We start from the raw sequence: 19,178 nt of genomic DNA, 5'->3' as shown, positions 1-19,178 counted from the left end.
ATTATAATAAAATCTGTTGATAATGATATTTAATAAAATATTTTTATTTGTTAATGATTATAAAAAAACACTCATTAATTTTGCCGTAAAAAAAACTCATTAACCTTGTTTTCAAATTTATTATCTGATATAAATTATTGGAATTAAATCATCCAACATTCTGATATGCACATATTAATTTTTAACAAGATAAAAAAAGATACAGAGAAAAGTTTTTATTTGAGAAAAATAAAAAATATAAATTTGTATTTCCTCCTAACTTAAATTTAAATTTTCTCCCACCTAACCGTTTTCAAATAAAGCCAACGATCCAAATTTCTTGTTATGCATTTATTTGTTTTAGAATAATTAATCCTTATAAAATAGTCAGAATTCAAATTTTCTTCTCTAAAATTTTTGGTTTAGAAAGGATTCAAACATTCTCTGTCTACTATTTTACTCATTAAAAAAAATTAAATACGTTTTTATCTTTTAACGACACAATTGGATAAAAAAAAAGCAATTAAAAAAAGATATAGAGAAAATTTTGGGTGAATAAAACAAACTTTTGAAAAATAATTTTCCTCTATTTATTTTATTCGGTTCTAAAATCTGAAAAAAAAAAGAAAAGAAAAAGTTTTGGTGGAGACATAGATGAAATGAAAAATCCCGCCAAGGCGAGGGTGTGGTAGAATTTGGAAGAGCCCTCTTTCTCCGCCACTCCCACTTCTCTCTTTCTCTTTTCTTCGCAATCTCTTTTTCTAGGGTTTTCTTTCGTATTGCTTCTGCTATCACTCAACATTCCATTATCCATCGCGTTTCTTCTCCCGTTCCCGATGCCCAATTTTAGCTAAGGTATGCCAAAGCCTTTTCTTATTCCTGCCTTTTATCATCGTATCGCTGCAGTTTTGTCGTTACATTTCAATCTGCATTCTGAATCTGCAGGGAATGTGTTGTTTGGTTGCTACTGACATGAGGCAAAGGTAATGCTGCTTATTATTTTCTCTTTGTGGTTCATCATTCGTAGTTAGTCGCTAATAGCGTTTTGGATTTTTCACAGTGAAGCCAATTCAGCCAAGGGTGTCAAAGGCAATGGTAAAATCCCGCAGGGTAATTGGCTGCAACACGCCAATGCTCATGAGAATTTCTCCTGCCAAGCCAAGTTTTTGAGCTCCAATTTTATGTTCTCTGTCCCACCTAAGAAGCCTTGCCATGAAGAACCACTCCCTGGGAATGCCACGTATGCCTTTTACTACTTTTTTTAGACCTTGTTGTTTGTTAGTTAAGTTAGCTGAGATTTTTTGTTTTTTGTCTGAATAAAGTTCTTAGACAATGGGAATTAGGTTTTAGCTTATAATAATTGGGCATTGGAGGTTCATTAATCATTAGTGTTGCGTGTGCACGGGGAAAGCAATTTCATTACAAGTTGCTGATTAGGCATCTGTTTCTGTCTGAAGTTTCATTTGCTTCTGTAGATGATTGTTTCTTTGCTAACATGGTAGTATAAGTAGTATAGCATGGCGGATGCTGGTTTGAAACTGTTTCTGTTTGAAGTTACCATTTTGGATTATGATGTTTTTACTCCACTTGTTGCTAGTCAGTGCCAAGATAATTTCTCAGGATTTTCATTTTTCTGTTTATTTTGTCAACGGTGACCATTCTATTACTGAGGAACTTGGTATACAGATTAATATCTGAATTTCAGCACACTTTCAACTTTCTCTCTAATGCATTCATTCTTTCAGGTTTGGTGTTCAACAAAGTGAAAATATTCAAGGCTCACGGAGAGTACAAGTTGAGAAGGTATACTAGTATAAATGCTGTATGAACAAGAGTAGTTTTATTACATGATACACTATCACTTTGTTATTTATGGTTAGCATTTTTTTTTCTTTCTTTTATTGAAATTTTATTTCCCTGCCATGTTATTGATAAACATGTTTTCTTTGGAATCAATATATTTTTCTCTGGTAATTTATGCAGGATTAAGTGTAACTTGCATTCTATGTCAAGGTGTTTGTACCTTATGATCATATTACTCAAGCTAAACTCAACATTTATTTCCCTATCTTTTGGTTCTGAATGACTTGAATCAATAAAAATGTTCTTACTCAAGACTTCTATAATTTTGCAATGACTTCTGTTGAAACAATTCCTAACAGGCTTGGATTGCTCTTTCAAGTCTACAAAATTTTAGTAGAAACTATGTCCAACCTGGAAAATCGGTTGAGGTTACTCCTCAGCTTCGTGAAGATAGAAGAACGACTTCCTTCCCAGGGGGCTATGAGAATGACAAGAATAGGTGTCCAGATGTCTCCACAACCCCAATTGTTATCAATCATATTTCTCAGGGTTTGGTTGGTTCAGTCACTTCAGTGAACAATCATACTAAGTACACAGGCCAAATCAACGAGTCTTCCAAATGTATGACTGCTGATATTGGTGATGATGACTTACTTGAGGTAATTTACTACACTTTGGTTAATCTAAATGAGTCAAGTTCATTTGGATCTTTCTTGCAAGGCTTGCTAGTTAGAACTCCTAATAATATGGAGTACCATTTTGTTTTATCTTTGATTATATTGTGGTTGAATGAATTGACTATAACATCAAAGGGCTTACTAAAGTTATTAGTTATATTGATACATAATGTAAGTTAGTTTAACTTTTAGTCTTTTATTAGTATACTGATGAATTTATATTGAGTTATCCACACTAGAAGATAACATCTTGCCCAATTCTTTTGTGAAGTGGAAACTAGTGAGGAGGTTTGACCATTTTATTCACTCCGTAATTGTGTCCTTTTATCCTTCTTATTGGTGTGGCTGCTCCGTTGTCTTTTTTTTTTTTTTTTTTGAAGCCATTACTAAGTTAAGTTTATCTTAACTATTTACATCCATGTAGATGCTGATTTCTCTGTCTCTTTGTTTTTGTCCTGCTTTCGACTCTGTTTAAGAACATTGATGTTGACCAAATTGTTGAGAAATACCAGTCAACTTGCACTCCCAAACCATCAATATCCAAGCTTCCTCCTACAACACCAACTGCATATAATGATAATGTTTTGCCACCAGAGCTGTGTTTAGATTGCATCCATGGTTACAAGGTATTTTGATCTTTCACAAGTTATCATTGTTTATTTGTCCGATTGATATGCCTAATCATAATTCTGGATGCAGTTAGGGCTTTGCCCTGAAGCAGCAAGTCATTTGCAAGAATTGAAGGATAATCTCATTGCTATCTCTAATGAACTGCTTGACAACAGTGAAAACCTTAATTCTACACAGATAGCAAAGCTTCGCAATGATAGGTGTGCCTTTCCCTTGGAATTATATCCTGTTTATAACATTTTTAAATATATATCACGTACAATCAAAAGAAAAAGCTTGAAGGCATCATCATAGTATTTTTTTTTTCCTTTTATATAATTATGCTGAATCATTATACTTCAAAAAAATCGTTGCAGCATACTGAATAGTTGATTTGAAAAAATATTTTTCTTGCTAATGCCAGGTCACAACTGAATAAGCAAATTCAACAGCTTGAACAATATATAAATTGTGGTAATCTTAATGAGGAAAGGCAAAAGTCACATCAATTTGCATCCACGGCACCACCTACATCTTTCATGTATGAAACACCTCAACAAACTGTCCTTTGTAATGGACCTAAGAGAGATGCTTATATGGGTAATGGAACATATGGGTCATCGTTCCAGTGTCTTCCATCCTTTTCTGTAGACAATTATAGCATGTCATCAGCTCCAGTGGAGAGGGAAGCGTTTGTCCCAAAGATTATTGAAGTTAATTACATTGAAGGTTCTGGAGACAAACGTTGGAGCAGCCGTGATTTTCCTTGGACAAAAGAGTTAGAGGTATTTAACTGAATTATTGTCAGTTCCCAGTGAACCTAACTCATCTTTTATAACTTTTTCTTTATTTTTAGGTTAATAATAAAAGGGTATTTGGAAATCACTCATTCCGCCCCAATCAAAGAGAGGTCATTAATGCCACAATGAGTGGATGTGATGTTTTTGTTCTGATGCCCACTGGTGGTGGAAAGAGTCTGACCTATCAGGTAATATGATATTTCAAGAGACCTTTTTGAGTTATGGCCTTTTCCCTTTCTCATTTGCACATAGACTGTAAATACCATTTAATTGGTTTTGGTGATTGATTTGTCTAGATTTTTCCAATACTGTAACCTTACAACTTTGGACTGTCTTGTCTTGCAGTTACCAGCTCTTATTTGTCCGGGTATAACATTAGTAATTTCTCCCCTTGTGTCCCTGATTCAGGATCAAATAATGCACCTATTGCAGGTATTGCTGATTCTATAACTAATCTTCTTTCTTTTTTCCTCGTGTGTTTTTCTGATAGATATATAAATGTTTATTTGTTCCTGTTGTCTTGAAATACAGGCAAATATACCTGCTGCTTACTTGAGTGCCAATATGGAATGGGCTGAACAGCAGGAGATCCTACGAGAACTTAATTCTGATTGTTGTAAATACAAGTTATTATACGTGACACCCGAAAAGGTTGCCAAGTGAGTGCCGTTATTGATTGCTGTTCTACTCTTTGAAACATTTTCTTGATATGTGTTTTTTAACTTGGGAACCATATACCTCTCTTCCATAATGCTATTGTTTGTACTTCCACTGTAGAAGTGATGTTCTTCTGCGACAGTTGGACAATTTACATGTTCGTGAGTTGCTTGCAAGGATTGTAATTGATGAGGCTCATTGTGTGAGCCAATGGGGCCATGATTTTAGACCAGATTATCAGGTTGGAGCTTTTCTACCCTTCAAATTGATGCAAATTGCATGATAATATATTGTTTAAATTTTAATTTTTACTGTTTATTTTTCCCAGGGACTTGGTATATTGAAACAGAAATTCCCAAATACTCCTGTTTTAGCTTTAACAGCTACAGCAACAGCTAGTGTAAAAGAAGATGTTGTGCAAGCACTCGGTCTTGTTAACTGCATCATTTTTCGGCAAAGTTTTAATCGCCCAAACTTATGGTGTGTTAAACAAAGATTGACTTCTTTCTAAATCTTCAACGGATTAACATTGTTCATTTTGAACATTGCAGGTATTCTGTTATCCCCAAGACCAAAAAGTGTTTGGAGGACATTGACAAATTCATTAGGGAGAATCATTTTGATGAATGTGGCATTATCTATTGTCTTTCACGAATGGACTGTGAAAAGGTTGCTGAAAAATTACGGGTTAGTCTTCTCATCACTTTATATTTCTATATTTGACTTGAAAGTATGATGTGATGAATTGTCTGATTTTCTAGCTTGCTCTTGCTTTTCATTCTTTTTTTTTTTTGCATGGTTCTTGTTTGTGTTTTGCTGTTTCTGCATGATATGGGTATTTGATAAAACAAATGTGGAAAATAAATGTGTTTCTGGGCTGATGCACATGGAGCCCATTTTTAACAAGCTGACGAGTGTTTTTAAAAATAAATGTGGAAGTTAACATTTGAATGTTTGGCTCATGAATACGTTATCTAGTTATATTCATTGTTCAGGAATGTGGGCATAAATGTGCATTTTATCATGGTACCATGGATCCTGCTCAACGTGCTTCAGTTCAAAAGCAGTGGAGCAAAGACGAGATCAATATAATTTGTGCTACTGTGGCATTTGGAATGGGTAAATTTACTTCTTTGCTTTGTTTATTGCATTTGCTTAATTGAATAGGATCATATTTTAGGGTTGGTATTTCAGGTATTAACAAACCTGATGTCCGGTTTGTAATCCACCATTCCCTCCCAAAATCTATTGAAGGCTATCATCAGGTACTGGCAGAACATAAAAATGTGTTCGGTATTTAGGTTTGCTTCTGTTGGCTTACATACATGCTTATTATTTTTCTTTCAGGAATGTGGACGAGCTGGTAGAGATGGTCAACGTTCATCCTGTGTATTGTATTATAACTATAGTGATTATGTTAGTATCAACTACAACCCGTTTACTTGTCGAATATTAATGTTTGTTTTTGGAAACTAAGTTAGCATTCATATTACTGGCGAATCATATGATGACTGAGGTCCTATTTCCTTACTTACCCTTTTATTGTTTATAATTGGATCTCATTTATAGATACGAGTTAAACATATGTTGAGTCAAGGAGCAATAGAGCAAAGTCCCATGACATCCGGATACAATCGTTCTAATATGACAAATTCAGGAAGGGTACTAGAAACCAACACCGAAAACCTTATGCGAATGGTAAACTTTTTTTTTTTGAAGAACTTTGAGATTCTATTATTATTATTATTATTATTAAATCTTTGTTTTGTCTTGAACTGTCTCAGGTCAGTTATTGTGAAAACGATGTTGACTGTCGGCGCCTTCTGCAACTTGTTCATTTTGGGGAGAAGTTCAATTCTTCAACTTGTCAGAAAACATGTGATAATTGCTTGAAGATCACAAGCTTCATTGAGAAGGATGTCACAGAGATTGCAAAGCAATTGGTTGGGAAGCAATTTCTTTCCATATATTTTTTAGTCCCTCCATTTATTTAAATTCTGTTACTTAGTTTGTATTATTTGAGTCGTCTCATTCTCAGTTTAAGTAATTTTAGTTGTCTTATGCCTAGGTTGAACTTGTTAAGCTAATGGGACAGAGGTTCTCCTCATCTCATATATTAGAAGTGTACCGTGGTTCCTTAAGCCAGTTGGTATGTCAAGCATTTACTTGTTTTCTTTCTTTTTCATTCTTTGGAATATGTTCTCGATCTTAATAGCCATTAATTATCTTCTTAATCGTATACTTTTAATGTCAATATAAGGTCAAGAAACACCGGCATGAGACTGTGAGCCTTCACGGTGCTGGAAAGCGTCTAGGTAAGGGTGAGGCTTCTCGCGTATTACATCATCTTGTCGTTGAGGATTTTCTTGTTGAGGAAGTAAAGAAAAGCGATTATTATGGATCAGTATCATCAATATTGAAGGTAGCAGTGACTCAAAAATTGTATACTGCAATTTTATCCATATGTTTAATATTTCCTCATTGAGCTTCAAATGAGTGATATAGCTTCCTATTGTCATTTTATAATTAGATTCTAATAAGTAATAACTGTAAGTTTTATATTGCATTGAATTGTTTTTTTTCAGGTAAATGAGCCCAAGGTCCGTAATCTTTATGCTGGGCAGAGAATTATATTGAGGTTTGTCCATCTCATTAAGCTGTTTCTTGCTGAAATTTGTGAATTGGAAGGGCCAAGTCTTTCATTGATTGAACACCTTTCCATGAAAGTTCCATCTTTTGTATGTGAGGGCTTCTATAAATATGATATCAATTTTAATAATTAGGGCTTCGATGCTGTTAGCTTGAGATGTTTTTAACATGAGATCAATTTCACTTGAATTCTTGTCTCTACCTTCTCTGGCCTCAAGTTCACAATACTTGTGTTTTTCTTTGTTCATATTCTAAGTGGAATTTTAAACTTTTGTAGATTCCCATCCTCTGTAAAGGCATCAAAACCAGGGAAATCTGATATAACTCCAGCTAAGGGTTCTCTGACATCTGGGAAGCCCAACGTTACACTAATTGACACTCCTCCCGAACCTCAAACTGAAGTGGATTTGGTATAAAATAGCTTATTTTTCAGATCACCTGTTAAGATTTCTAACAGTTTCGAGTTATATTTAACACAAATCTACTTCAGAATCTTTCAGCTAAGTTATACACTGCTCTACGGATGTTGAGGACAAGTCTTGTTAGAGAAGCTGGAGAGGGTGTTATGGCTTACCACATATTTGGGTAAGTTATTAGATCTTTTCATTTTCCTTGTTATACAAGTAACATTTTCTCCGTTTAGGATTCATGTACCCTTGTAGTTACGGAATATAAAGAATGCAGTTGAAAATTAAAATTTGCATGGTAAAATCCATTTCTGCTTTATTACATGAAATGCTTTATATGTATATTATAGACTCATAATAAAAGCATCTGATAAGCTGCTGTTTCTGTTTAGTAATGCTACGTTGCAGCAGATAAGCAAGAGAGTGCCGAGAACAAAAGAAGAACTCCTTGATATCAATGGCATTAGCAAGTAAGTTCATTCTGGAAATAGTTGTGTCCTGGTTAGTGAACCTGCATTAATTAACGTTTTGGTTTAACACAGGACTAAGGTAAGCAAGTATGGGGATCGGTTACTAGAAATCATTGAAAATACAATTAATGAATATTACAAGTTGGAGAAAGTGAGCAGTGGCAGCAAAGGCAGTGCGGATTCTTGCAAAAGGAGACGAGGGACAAATGGAGGGCTAAATGCAAATGATGAGGATGATGACGCCTTAACGAATAGCACAGGTCGTTCAAAGAGAAGGACGGTAAAGAAACAAACTAGAAAAGATGTGGTGTATGATTCTCCAGAGGAAGATTATTTCCATGGATGCTCTGATGAAGACCTAGATTTTGACGTCATAGAAATTGATGCATTAGATCAAGTAACATGTAAAAATGCTGCAGGAAGAGTACTACCTCAATGGACAGCATCTTGAAATAATATATCACCATCTTATTATTGTACATGCCCCTGATGAATATGAATGTCGTCGTAGGGCTTACGGTGGATCACTTGCAGTAATTTATGGTTGTTCCACCGGACGAGTGGAAGACAACTCTTGTACGCAGATCAACCACAAAAACTGTGGTTTACTTTTATTTCTACCACCATCATATTGTCCAGTCTTAACTATGCTGGCCAAGAGGTGCGAATTTAATTCGTGAAAATGTATGATAAACTGGCACTTTTTTGTTGTTGTAAAGAATAGAAGAAATTATTAAGATAACATCTTCAAATCTGTGGTAGTTGACAACTGGCAGAGGTCTTGTATGGCACTTTTATTTCAAAATTTATTTCACTCTGCTTACTTTTTCTTAACTCATGGTCAAAGGATGAATGTAATGATTAGAATCCCTTGAATTTAATATGGTATGGCGTAGGGGTCTTAATTTCAAAATTGTCAGTTAGGTTCACCGTTTCCCAATTACAATTGGGTTCTTTTTTTTTTAGCGATAATAAAAAAAAATCTTAAACCCTAAATCCTAAACCTTAAACATGTACGATTATGTTCCTCTAACTTAATTGCATCTCTTAATATTTATTGGAAATTAAGTAATTGGGGGTATCTAGTATTGAAAGAATTCTACCACAATAAGTTGGATTTTAACCATAACCATTATCTATATACGGAGAAAAATGATGATACTTTGACATCATGTCTTGTCTAAATATATATTTTTGGTTATATGATTATACAGTGTATTACAATTAACAATCAAGGATTAATGTGTTCGTAAGACATAATTTTCATCGAATCTTAAGAATAAAAATTGGTCTTTAATTATCATTAACTATGTTCATAGATTGAATAAAATAAAAATATATATATATATATTTATATACACTTAGAAGTCAGAAGCTGTTTTCTCCATCTCTAAGTTTATACTTGTACATCTAAAATTATATAATTAGTAATTGTTTTCTCCGGAAAAATGTAATATACTGTGGTCTTATTATTGTAACGTGGAAGTAGCTTTTCTGTACTAGTTTTAAGATGTCCAAGGTGTGGAGCGTTAGTTTCAGCACGTCGGGGACAGGTATCGGCAGTTGTTCCCCTAATTCCTAAACTCCTGTAGCTGCTTTGTGCTCAAGTATCTATTAAGCAATACAATAATAGATTTTTTTAAAATATACACAAGTAACAATAGGCTAGTTGCAAAATGATAAAAGTGATTTACAATTTCACTTGAGTGCTTATCATTTGATTTTGATAGTATCGGAAAAGAAAAGTTGTAGATCCAATCATAAATTAGCAATTTAATGTTAAAGAGTTTAGATACCTATATACATTTCTGTTTGTTACATCAAAAGAATTCTACTACAGACAATATTACTTCTCTAGAAACCTAAGATATACAGCTTACAACTTTACACACTCACTCATATTTACAGATGTGTGCAATTATTATTATGGGCATGTACATAGGAAATGGCAAATATATCACATGTTATCAGTCAAATATTTATACCAAGGTCCGTAAACACCAACAGAAATAGTGGCTGCCACAATCAAAACACCAGCAGTTTCGACGACCTTATCAGTGAGAAGGGCAGCCCCAACTTTGATGAGAGCCATTTCTGCTAATTTCCTCCCACGGGCCCCACTTCCCCCTAGCACAACTCCGCGCAAAGCTGAATAGACAGCATTAAATACCCTCTCAAATACAGGGTCCCCAGCTTGTAAGCTCTTTCCTAGCATCCTAGCAGCAACTATTTTTCTTGACTCAAGTTTCCCTTTATCTTCTTCACCGTCAACTGTGGGAAAATTGCAGATCACTTGTACAATGTCTTCGATATCAGCATCTTTAACACGGTCTAGGAGATCCATGAGTTGAGCACCACACTCGGACACTAACTTTTCCATATCTGCAGGACTAGCTACTGCCTTTTCACTCAAGAGAACCTGCCGGCGAATAAGAATGCTGCATTTCCCAAAATATTGATAAATTAGTTAAATAATTGCACAGTAAATAACGAATAATACAGTACCACCAGCAGCTTAAATTATTCAGTGAAGACAACCTAATAACCTCTCCACGCAAATATCATGGTATTTACCTCGTAGCAATCACAATAATCTTCTGAATTTGAGCTTGAACAGACCTCAGCCTTGAGAAGTTGAGAGATAAAGTTTCTGGTAGATCATCTTGTGTCAGACCAGATATTCCACTTACTAATTTTAGCAAACCAAGCCTCACAACTAGATCAACTTGTTCTCCTTTGCATTCTGGCTGTTGATTACCTGCGTAAATAACAAACAAGTAGGTATCAAAAAAGTAAGTTTTTGCTTGAGTAGATGAAACAGTAAACTTTTTTAAAGGAAATTGAAGAACAGAGAATTTAGAACCTTTAGCATTTGCACCATCTGCAGAAAAGGCCATTGGACTGCCAGTTGTTTTGTGCAGAATATTTCCCCCAGATCTGAGAGTAGTTGAAGGAAGCCATTCTTGGGTTGAATTAGAAGGCAACGCTGATGAGGAACTCACATGTTCTTCCCATTCCTGATCTTTGCAATTCCAAACAGATGAAAGCCATCTCAGTGTTGAAGGCAGAGAGATATTGGCATCAGATGGAGATCCATATTTGTTAGCAAAGGAATTCCTAAGGTAGTCCAACCCAGCGGATCCCTTCACCAAAGACTCCATTAATCTTATTCGTGCTTTGCTTATCTCTTTCTTAAGAATCTGTCGAAAGAATTTCGTAATATAAAACCAAAGACATTATTTACAAGCAAGAAAATGTGCGTGCTGAACCAGTATCTTCAAAATAAAGTCCACAACCACATCCAAACGTGGCATGTTTAACAGACAGCAGTATCCTCAAAAAATAAGTTTTGATGCTTAAGGAAGATCACTAAGTTCTACAACAAAAGCACAAGCAAAGTAAAATTGATAGAAAGATTGTGCTTATTTCTATGGCTAACCAATCACAGGCTGAAGTGGTACTGAAGTGTTTTCAGAGGATTTGTTACATCAGAAGCATCCATAATTTGTAATTAATAAGCAGAAGAAAAAAACATGAACATATTGATCAAGTTAATTTTAATCCCAAAGCAGTGAGTGCTTTCAGAGAAACATCCATAATTCATAATAAATAAGCAAAAGGGAAACCATATTGATCAAGCAAATTTTAGTTGCAGATAAAATTAAGTAATGAGCAGCACATATAAAGTAAAGGTAAGCAAACAGACCTGAATCTGTTCGAAGACAAATTGCAAACCCTTAACCAAGGCTACAACACTCGAATTGTTTGACGCTTCCTTTGGTCGACACATTTCACTCAATTCATGAAATAATTTCTCGTGTGTGGCCTTCATCATCTCCTCATTGGCTGGAGCTGAGAGCTTCTGCAAACTGACTAGTGAAAACTCGAGTATTTTTCCAAGATAATCAGCATCCAGGTTACCCGATTTCAGCACCTTCAGATACACAGGAAAAAGATAACAGAGAAGGAGAAAAATAGTCAGGTATGTGCCAATAATGCATTTAATAGCCATCACAGGCTGCAAGAAGAGAACATAGTAGCTACCTGAGATAGAATTTCTAAATCAATGGCAGCAAAAATATCATCCTTCCAGCTTTTTGGAGCCATCTCACAAATTTCATCCCTAACCTCTCCCGTTAGTTGAACGATCCTATCATAGTTGGGCTGGTCCCCCTCAACAGATTCCAAGATACCATCCCAAAAGGCCTTCTCCATTGTCTCTTTTATTTTCCCCTGCAAGATAAAAAGAGTGAATCAGAACTCAAAATAATGTCATTAGCTATCAGCAAATATAAAATTATATACTGCTTTGCATACTAAAATTGGCAATAACTCCAAAAACATATATTCTAGATTAGACATACATTCCATAGTTGGTGGGATAATATGAGCAGGCTAACAGCAAACAAAGGTCAGACTCAGAGGAAGAGCTTCAAATCAAAGATTCTTCGAAAATTAGTCATAAATTCAATGGTAACATTTATAAAAATATCTACTAACCTCAATGCTGTTTTGAATGTGATCAGAGACACCAAAGCCATCAGTAACACTATGGTGCTGCTCATGAAGAAATTCATTTACGAGAACCTCATTCTCTGCCAGTAACTTATCAGAGGATGTGCCAAGCTGACTATCTGAACTGGTTCTAGCTGCTGAGAAGCTAGACTCTCCGGGGGAAGTATTTGTCTCCTTAAAGAGGGAGCGAACTACTCGGCTTTCCCTATGATTACCCTCATCAGAAATATTTCTTTCATTTGAGCTGGCAGCAGTAGAAAGTGGATTAGGGCTCGCAGGCATAGATGGAGTCATTGCAGACCTCACTGGACTTCCGTCCTTTTTTACACCAAAGTATCTGGATCTTGTTTCAGATAGTGCAGATTCCATACGCTCAATCCCAGCATCTCCACTAAGGTGCTGCACCTTTTCTCTCAAAAGTTTCTGATCTTCAGAGACCTGCATTAAATGCCAAAATATAAGGCCAAAGCACAATTTGCTGCAATAATAATAAAGTCAAGGAGAAAGAAACACCCATAACTGTTAGGTTTGAATGTATACTTATAGGGATTCAGGCAATGTGAATCAGAAAACATTGTTTGAGAAAAGGAAACAAGTGAAAATTTTACTCAATAAAACAAGCAAAATTTGTACATATCAGACAATCTGAAGTCAGCTTTTAAAGACATTTAATGACTGCTGAATAGCTTTCGATCACAAAGAAAACTGACAGCTATTGACGTGGAAAATTACCTGATGCTGAATAGCTTTCATATCATGACTAAGCTTACCACCAGCTCCTTCAGGAGTTAACTTGCAAGTTTGAATCATAGAAGCTTCGAGCTGGCAAGCTGCTCTAACCAAATCCTCCTCCAATGATCTAGCATCCTTAACCTTCCATGCCACAAAACAATTCAGGTATGAGCACCAAGCTTTATCAAAAGCAGCAAGCTGAGATCTGAAGGTACAGCGCTTAATGGCTGCTGAGACAGACTCTTCATCAGAACTCTGTATTGGCCCATCTAGTATAATCTTTATCAACAGCTCAAACATTTGGACAAACTCTTGTGCAGATTTGGCTAGAGCAATTTCAGGTTCTCCCATTCCACTGAAAACTGCATCTGGATGACCCAATATCATATAAGCACAAAGAACCACTCTCACAGGATACCTTGATGATCTAGCTAAGCTATTGTTTGACTCCCTGACGGAATCTACTTTCTTTGCCACCCTGCTTCTCACAGAACTCCTGGGAGTGGCCCTTTTCTTGGGGGAAGCAACCCGTTTAAGAAGGTGATCAATGTTTTCCATGCTAGAGAAATTATTGGCAGGAGCAACAGCTGTAGACACTTTGAGGCGGCTCTCAAACCGGTCAAGTAAAGTTTTCACAGTCTGAAGAGTAGAAGCCGATTCAATCAGAAGAGCAAGCTGTTCAAATGGCATTGACTTGATTGATTTCTCATTGATCCCCAGCATATCATATGTTTTTGTCAAAGTAAATGTTGTTCTCTTTTGCCTTTGGAACCGTCTCCAGCACCTTAAAGAAGGAAATAAAGTTAGGAGAATACTCTCTCGTAGTAATATCTAGCAAAAAGCAATTCAAATACAGCCATTGTATTTCATTTTTAAAGCATTTCTTCCCAATAGAGGGACAAAACTTCAAATACTAAATTTATCCAATATAAGTTGATAGCTTAGTTCAGACCTCCTCCTCCGGTCCAAAATGACAACTGAGTAAAGCAACAACATTAGCACAGCTTTCTACATTACATAACAAAGATATATCAGTATTTAACCGTGGATAACCTTGCTAGTTTTCTGGAAAGATATTCCGCTTGTTTTGACATTCTATTCCAATTCTCTCGGGCATAGCCACGCAATCTTCCCCTCTGCCTGAGATATTCAGCTCTTTGTCTCCTTGCCTAACCAATATAAGTTTGGACACTTTGTTAGAAACGAGAGCCATTAAGGCCACATGAAATCACCCCCCCCCCCCGCGCTCTCTTTCTCCCCCACCACAAAATAAATAAAAAAATGTCAAGTTAACACCATACCCTTTGTAATCGATCTTCCAACTCATCCTTCTTTTTCCTTCTCTCAATCTCACGCTGGTGAGATACAGAATTTGCCACATGTCTCACCTGTGAGACTCGAGCATGTGCCCTCTTCTTCTCAGCTTCCAACAACCCAAGTCGTTTTGTTTCAGCAGCAGCTCGTTTTTGGTGAATTGCAGCACGTACACACTCTTTATATTTGCTTTCTCGAGCCATCCTTCTCATCAATGTCTGAGATGACCTTTCTCTAAGAGAAGCCCTTCTTTGCCTGAGAGCCTTGAGGATAAGCATCCTATTAGCCTCTGCCTGCTGAACACGTGATTCAACTTTTGTTCCAAGCCTCATTCGTTCGTTCTCATAGCGTATTTCAACTTCAGTTTTTGCTGCTTGACGCAATTCATCCAGTCTTGCTAAACGCTTCTGGGCCTTAGTCAAGATGCTCATCCTGTCGAGAAGTAGTAAATTATGTACAAAATAATTTGGGAAAAAAAAAATCATTTGGGGGAGGGAGGGTGTTGATCATTTTTAATACTTAAGGATGGAAGCAAACTATTTCAGAATTAAGAAATAAACTTTCAATTATCCATGGAAAAACTAAAGCAAAAGAATTAGATGCTAGATGAGATTATGTTAAATATTTAACTGTTTCTGAACATAAGGAAAATATATTTCTAATTAGATTCTTATATATCAATAAATGATAATAAAACTCCAGAAATAAGATTGTAGAGAAAGATCATTGTGTATAACTACATGATAATCAAATTTATAAATTATATAAAGTTCTCCATTAGATGGATCATGGATGTTACATAACTAATACGGGTTCAATAAATAAATGAAGGAGTAATTAACCTTTTCAAATAAACATAACAGGAACAAAAGAAAACAAGGACTAACAATCAAATTCCAACTAGGACACCAAAAATAACCATTGTTTGATTGGAATTTGGCCCTTTTGTTAAGTTTTTCTCTTAGATACAACACAAGTCCTTTTGTTAAAAAAAATCATACTCAAAAATCAAAATATTTTTATGATAATTGGGTGAGTTTTTTTGAGAAAAGAAAAGACAAAAAAGAATCAGTTATGGTGCTTTTCACAGAACCTAGAGAGAGAAACTCATGAAATTTTTTATTATAAATAAATGCTATCTCTTGCAGTTTAAACTTGAAATTAACAAGAGCAAATTATTCCAAATGTTGTTTTTAGTAGGTGGTGATTGATCAAGAAAGTCAAATTTTTAAGCCAAGTGGTTTTACTGAATGAAACAACAAAAACATACTGGCTCATGGTTCATGAGCATATAAAAAATACAATGTAACGACACAAACACAACCAAAGTTTCAACCTTGTTAAAACCCACCCACCTCTTCTGTTCAGCAGCTTGCAGTTTTGCTTCTAGTCTCTGACCAAGATCCTCCTCCTGAGATGAACACCTTGAGGGGCTTCTTGGCTTTGCTCGTGCCTTGCTCGAGAGTTTCTCATAGTATTTCTGCGGTCAAGAGAAGTTCAGTAAAGAGAGAAAACCAACACAAAGAATCTTACAATAACCGGTCAACATTAAAGCTCTGATCATAGGCATGAAAAATAAAATAAGAACAATTAGATAAGTAAGAAAGGAAGAAAAAAGAACAGAGAATGGGACGTAAAAGAGAAGAAACAGCAACTATATTCATGGGTTCCCCTGCTGGCGGATTAAAAAACTACGGCATGTGAGTATGTCATAGATACTAAAGCATAATTAGGATTCCATCCAATACTAAAAGAACAAAAGTTAAAAGCTTACAATTCAAACATAGTACTAAACAAAATGAAAATTAACTTATCAGAAAAAAAGTACCATGTAAAATTTGAAAAAAGGGCGACCACCAAGGAGTGCGAATCAAAATTCGAATAGAAAAGAAGAAGCCACTCCTATCCTACCTAACGTAGAAAAAAACCTTCAAGGTAAAGCAAAAAAACCGAAGAAATAATCTCACGAGATTAATTAAACAACGGAGAGGTAACAAATGAACCACATAATCTCTTTCCACATGCCGATGAATCGGGTAAAATAAATCTTTTAATATAAACCAAAAAAAAAAAAAGTCTCAAATAAGAATATAAGCACTCATTAACATTAATTCATACAAATTATAATTAACTAATTACACGTGGTTAATAATAAGCAAGGGGCAAAAAATTAAACAACCAAGAGGAAAAGTGAAAACCAAACCAATTCTAAATTCAAGTTGAAGACCCTAAACTTCCTCACCAACCAAACAAACACACTGTTTCAGAACGTAAAATCGTAAGCAAGGACACCTGTCTGCGAAGATCAGCATCGCGCAGCTTCGCTTCGATTTCCTCCACCGTGCTCGGCGACTTGCACTCCGCGCCACGAAGCCGTCGCCGGAGCCTCTTCGGCAACCTCGTCGGCGACGAGAACGACTCCTCATCACCGGCCGGAAATTCCATCGCAATTCCGCCTCCACCGCCGCTTCTCCCCTCCGGCAACTCCACTCCGGCAGCCATCCTTCAATCAATCTCTCCGTAGCAGCGCGACGGCGATGAAATCGCTCCAACGACGTCGTACCGTACGAAGCACACGGCACACACAACAATCGCAACCACAAAAATGATCACAATAACAATTCTAATCAACGATCGATTACCGATTATCGATTATATATAGAAAGAGCAAAGGGAAATGAAAAAGTGAAATTCGAGAGGATTCAAAAGAAAAACGTGGCGATGAGTGGACTCAGCTTCGTAATGTATTTGAGTTTTTAGAGAGATAAAGTAAGAGAGAGAAAGAGAGAGAGTTCCTGAGAAATGAAAATGTGAAGGGCGTGTTTGGGTTTATAATGGAATGGGTTTATTTGGCGTGTTCTCGTTAATCAAGAGGATTAAGGAGGGTATTAGCCACGTCAGCATGGCCCTCACAACGGCACTCTCTTTTTTTTGTTTCTATTTGACTTTAATGCCCCCGCCCCTACCCTTCTTTTTTACTAAACTACCCCTTGGGCCCCATCTCTATCTACTACCTTATCGATTTGACATTTTTGTTTTCCCATTTTTCCTCTTAACTTAGAATCACATTTACTTTTACTCCAACTTCTCTTTCTATTCTTTTCTTCTCTTATTCATTTATCATCTTTTATACGCATTAGATTCCAGAATCTTTTTTTTTCTTAATTTTCTTTTATTTTTGGCAGGTATACTTCCCTTTCCAAGGCCTGAACGTTAGTCCCTGTGTACTTGGCCCTGCTGGGGAAGGATATTTTTTATATATTAATAATTAATTATATTTTTTAATAATATTATATCAGTTATTTATTTAATTTAAAAAATATAATTAATTATCAATGTAAAATACTTTAGACTAATGGACTCTTTAGTAAAGATGAGAAAGGGTTGAATTGAAAGAAATTATTGAATTTTGTGGGTAGCATACCCATTACCCATGTGACCATCTCACATAATAATTGAAACAAACCTACAAAGATAAGGGTGCTCACAAGTCACAACTAATCAATCATCATGGTCCATGCCTTTTTCAGTAAATATGGATTATGTTCAACTTTTAAATAAAGAAAGAAAATAATCATTCATGCCAAAGTTGTAGGGTATCACCTTGTTGACCCTCAAATACAGGTTACTTCTCTTACAATATATCAGGAAAAAAGAAAAGAAAAAAAAAACCTCTAAGGCAAATAAATTGAAATATAAGTGCTTATTTACAATTTTATACAAGTTTTTTTTACTTGATCGACTTTATTTTATTTTAAATAACAATCATAATAACCGTGTCCTGCACAATGGTATGCTAATATATTTATTATTTATTATATAATTAAAATTTAAAATTTTCTATAATATATATTAGTCGATATATGTAAGTATGTAAACAAATTAAATAATAATAATAATAATAATAAATGTTTAAATAAATTCAAATAATTTATATTTTTGTATGTCTTATATAATTACGATATATCTTTTATATAAAATTATAATATTCAAGTCTCTAATAATTTTTTTTTTAGTAATTTTTAATCCTAAGTTATTCTAAATGGTCAAAACATCAATTGAAGCTTAATATTACTCATTTACAAATATCATTCAATTTTATTAATCTTCATCTTATTTTATAATTTAAAATTTTTACATGAACTTTTTTAATAAAGTGGTTTGGAGTCTAACTTTACTTACAAAATTGAGTTTGTAAGTTAAGGATTACATTCCATTTATATACACTATTATGATTTTACATCTAATCAATATTATCCCACCTTTTAATGATGATATCAAAGTCTATTTTATTAAATATTATTGACTCTATTATGTTCTATAATATTAAATCACTTGTAGATGTTCAATTCTATAAATTTTATATTCAAAATATTCAATCACAAGTGTGATAAAAGTTATTTCGAAGATTCATATCGATTAGAGATAATTTCATAATATTATATATAAGTGAGATGTAATTTTAAACTTATAACTTAATTTTATAGGTTAAGTTTCAATTCAATCTCTTAATAAATAAATGTAATGAATGGAAAAAAAAATTATACTCGTAAAATCAAATTACGT

At 34.9% G+C, this 19,178-nt stretch overlaps 2 protein-coding genes across 2 annotated transcripts; one reads left to right on the top strand and one right to left on the bottom strand.

Annotated features, from left to right (window-relative positions):
- Nucleotides 1-594: 594 nt before the first annotated feature.
- LOC109803145 (ATP-dependent DNA helicase Q-like 4A) lies at nucleotides 595-8,885 on the top strand. Its single transcript, XM_020364597.3, has 26 exons — nucleotides 595-834; nucleotides 925-962; nucleotides 1,040-1,219; nucleotides 1,725-1,782; nucleotides 2,142-2,441; nucleotides 2,936-3,085; nucleotides 3,159-3,289; nucleotides 3,493-3,853; nucleotides 3,925-4,056; nucleotides 4,214-4,300; nucleotides 4,400-4,527; nucleotides 4,646-4,766; nucleotides 4,854-5,005; nucleotides 5,077-5,212; nucleotides 5,521-5,644; nucleotides 5,720-5,790; nucleotides 5,873-5,941; nucleotides 6,095-6,223; nucleotides 6,310-6,468; nucleotides 6,594-6,674; nucleotides 6,786-6,947; nucleotides 7,111-7,163; nucleotides 7,452-7,584; nucleotides 7,665-7,759; nucleotides 7,974-8,051; nucleotides 8,124-8,885. Exons 2-26 carry the CDS (start codon nucleotides 928-930, stop codon nucleotides 8,500-8,502), a joined length of 3,504 nt encoding a protein of 1,167 aa, XP_020220186.2. The 5' UTR covers nucleotides 595-834; nucleotides 925-927; the 3' UTR covers nucleotides 8,503-8,885.
- Nucleotides 8,886-9,786: 901 nt separating this feature from the next.
- Nucleotides 9,787-17,427, bottom strand: LOC109804269 (T-complex protein 11). Its single transcript, XM_020366068.3, has 11 exons — nucleotides 16,905-17,427; nucleotides 15,968-16,092; nucleotides 14,600-15,044; nucleotides 14,352-14,467; nucleotides 13,299-14,082; nucleotides 12,552-13,004; nucleotides 12,096-12,284; nucleotides 11,758-11,985; nucleotides 10,915-11,251; nucleotides 10,626-10,809; nucleotides 9,787-10,489 (listed from the first exon to the last, which is right to left on the bottom strand). The coding sequence occupies exons 1-11, from the start codon at nucleotides 17,112-17,114 to the stop codon at nucleotides 10,009-10,011; spliced, it is 3,552 nt and encodes a 1,183-aa protein (XP_020221657.2). The 5' UTR covers nucleotides 17,115-17,427; the 3' UTR covers nucleotides 9,787-10,008.
- Between the last annotated feature and the right edge of the window lie 1,751 nt (nucleotides 17,428-19,178).

This window comes from Cajanus cajan, chromosome 1 (assembly GCF_000230855.2).
Source record: "Cajanus cajan strain Asha chromosome 1, NIPB_CcT2T_4, whole genome shotgun sequence".
NCBI classification, from domain to species: Eukaryota; Viridiplantae; Streptophyta; class Magnoliopsida; order Fabales; family Fabaceae; genus Cajanus; species Cajanus cajan.
Note: the sequence above shows the minus strand (reverse complement) of the source record. Positions and strands in the feature narration are given on the sequence as shown.

Excerpts from the sequence above, each read along its gene's own strand:
- LOC109804269 (XM_020366068.3), bottom strand. The coding sequence starts at position 17,114 with ATGGCTGCCGGAGTGGAGTTGCCGGAGGGGAGAAGCGGCGGTGGAGGC. Across the intron at positions 11,986-12,095 it reads ATTTAGAAATTCTATCTCAG|GTGCTGAAATCGGGTAACCT; the intron begins GTAGCTACTATG and ends GTGTATCTGAAG. Across the intron at positions 11,252-11,757 it reads TTGTCTTCGAACAGATTCAG|ATTCTTAAGAAAGAGATAAG; the intron begins GTCTGTTTGCTT and ends TTCTTTCGACAG.
- LOC109803145 (XM_020364597.3), top strand. The coding sequence starts at position 928 with ATGTGTTGTTTGGTTGCTACTGACATGAGGCAAAG. Across the intron at positions 5,942-6,094 it reads ATTATAACTATAGTGATTAT|ATACGAGTTAAACATATGTT; the intron begins GTTAGTATCAAC and ends TCTCATTTATAG. Across the intron at positions 7,760-7,973 it reads ATGGCTTACCACATATTTGG|TAATGCTACGTTGCAGCAGA; the intron begins GTAAGTTATTAG and ends GTTTCTGTTTAG.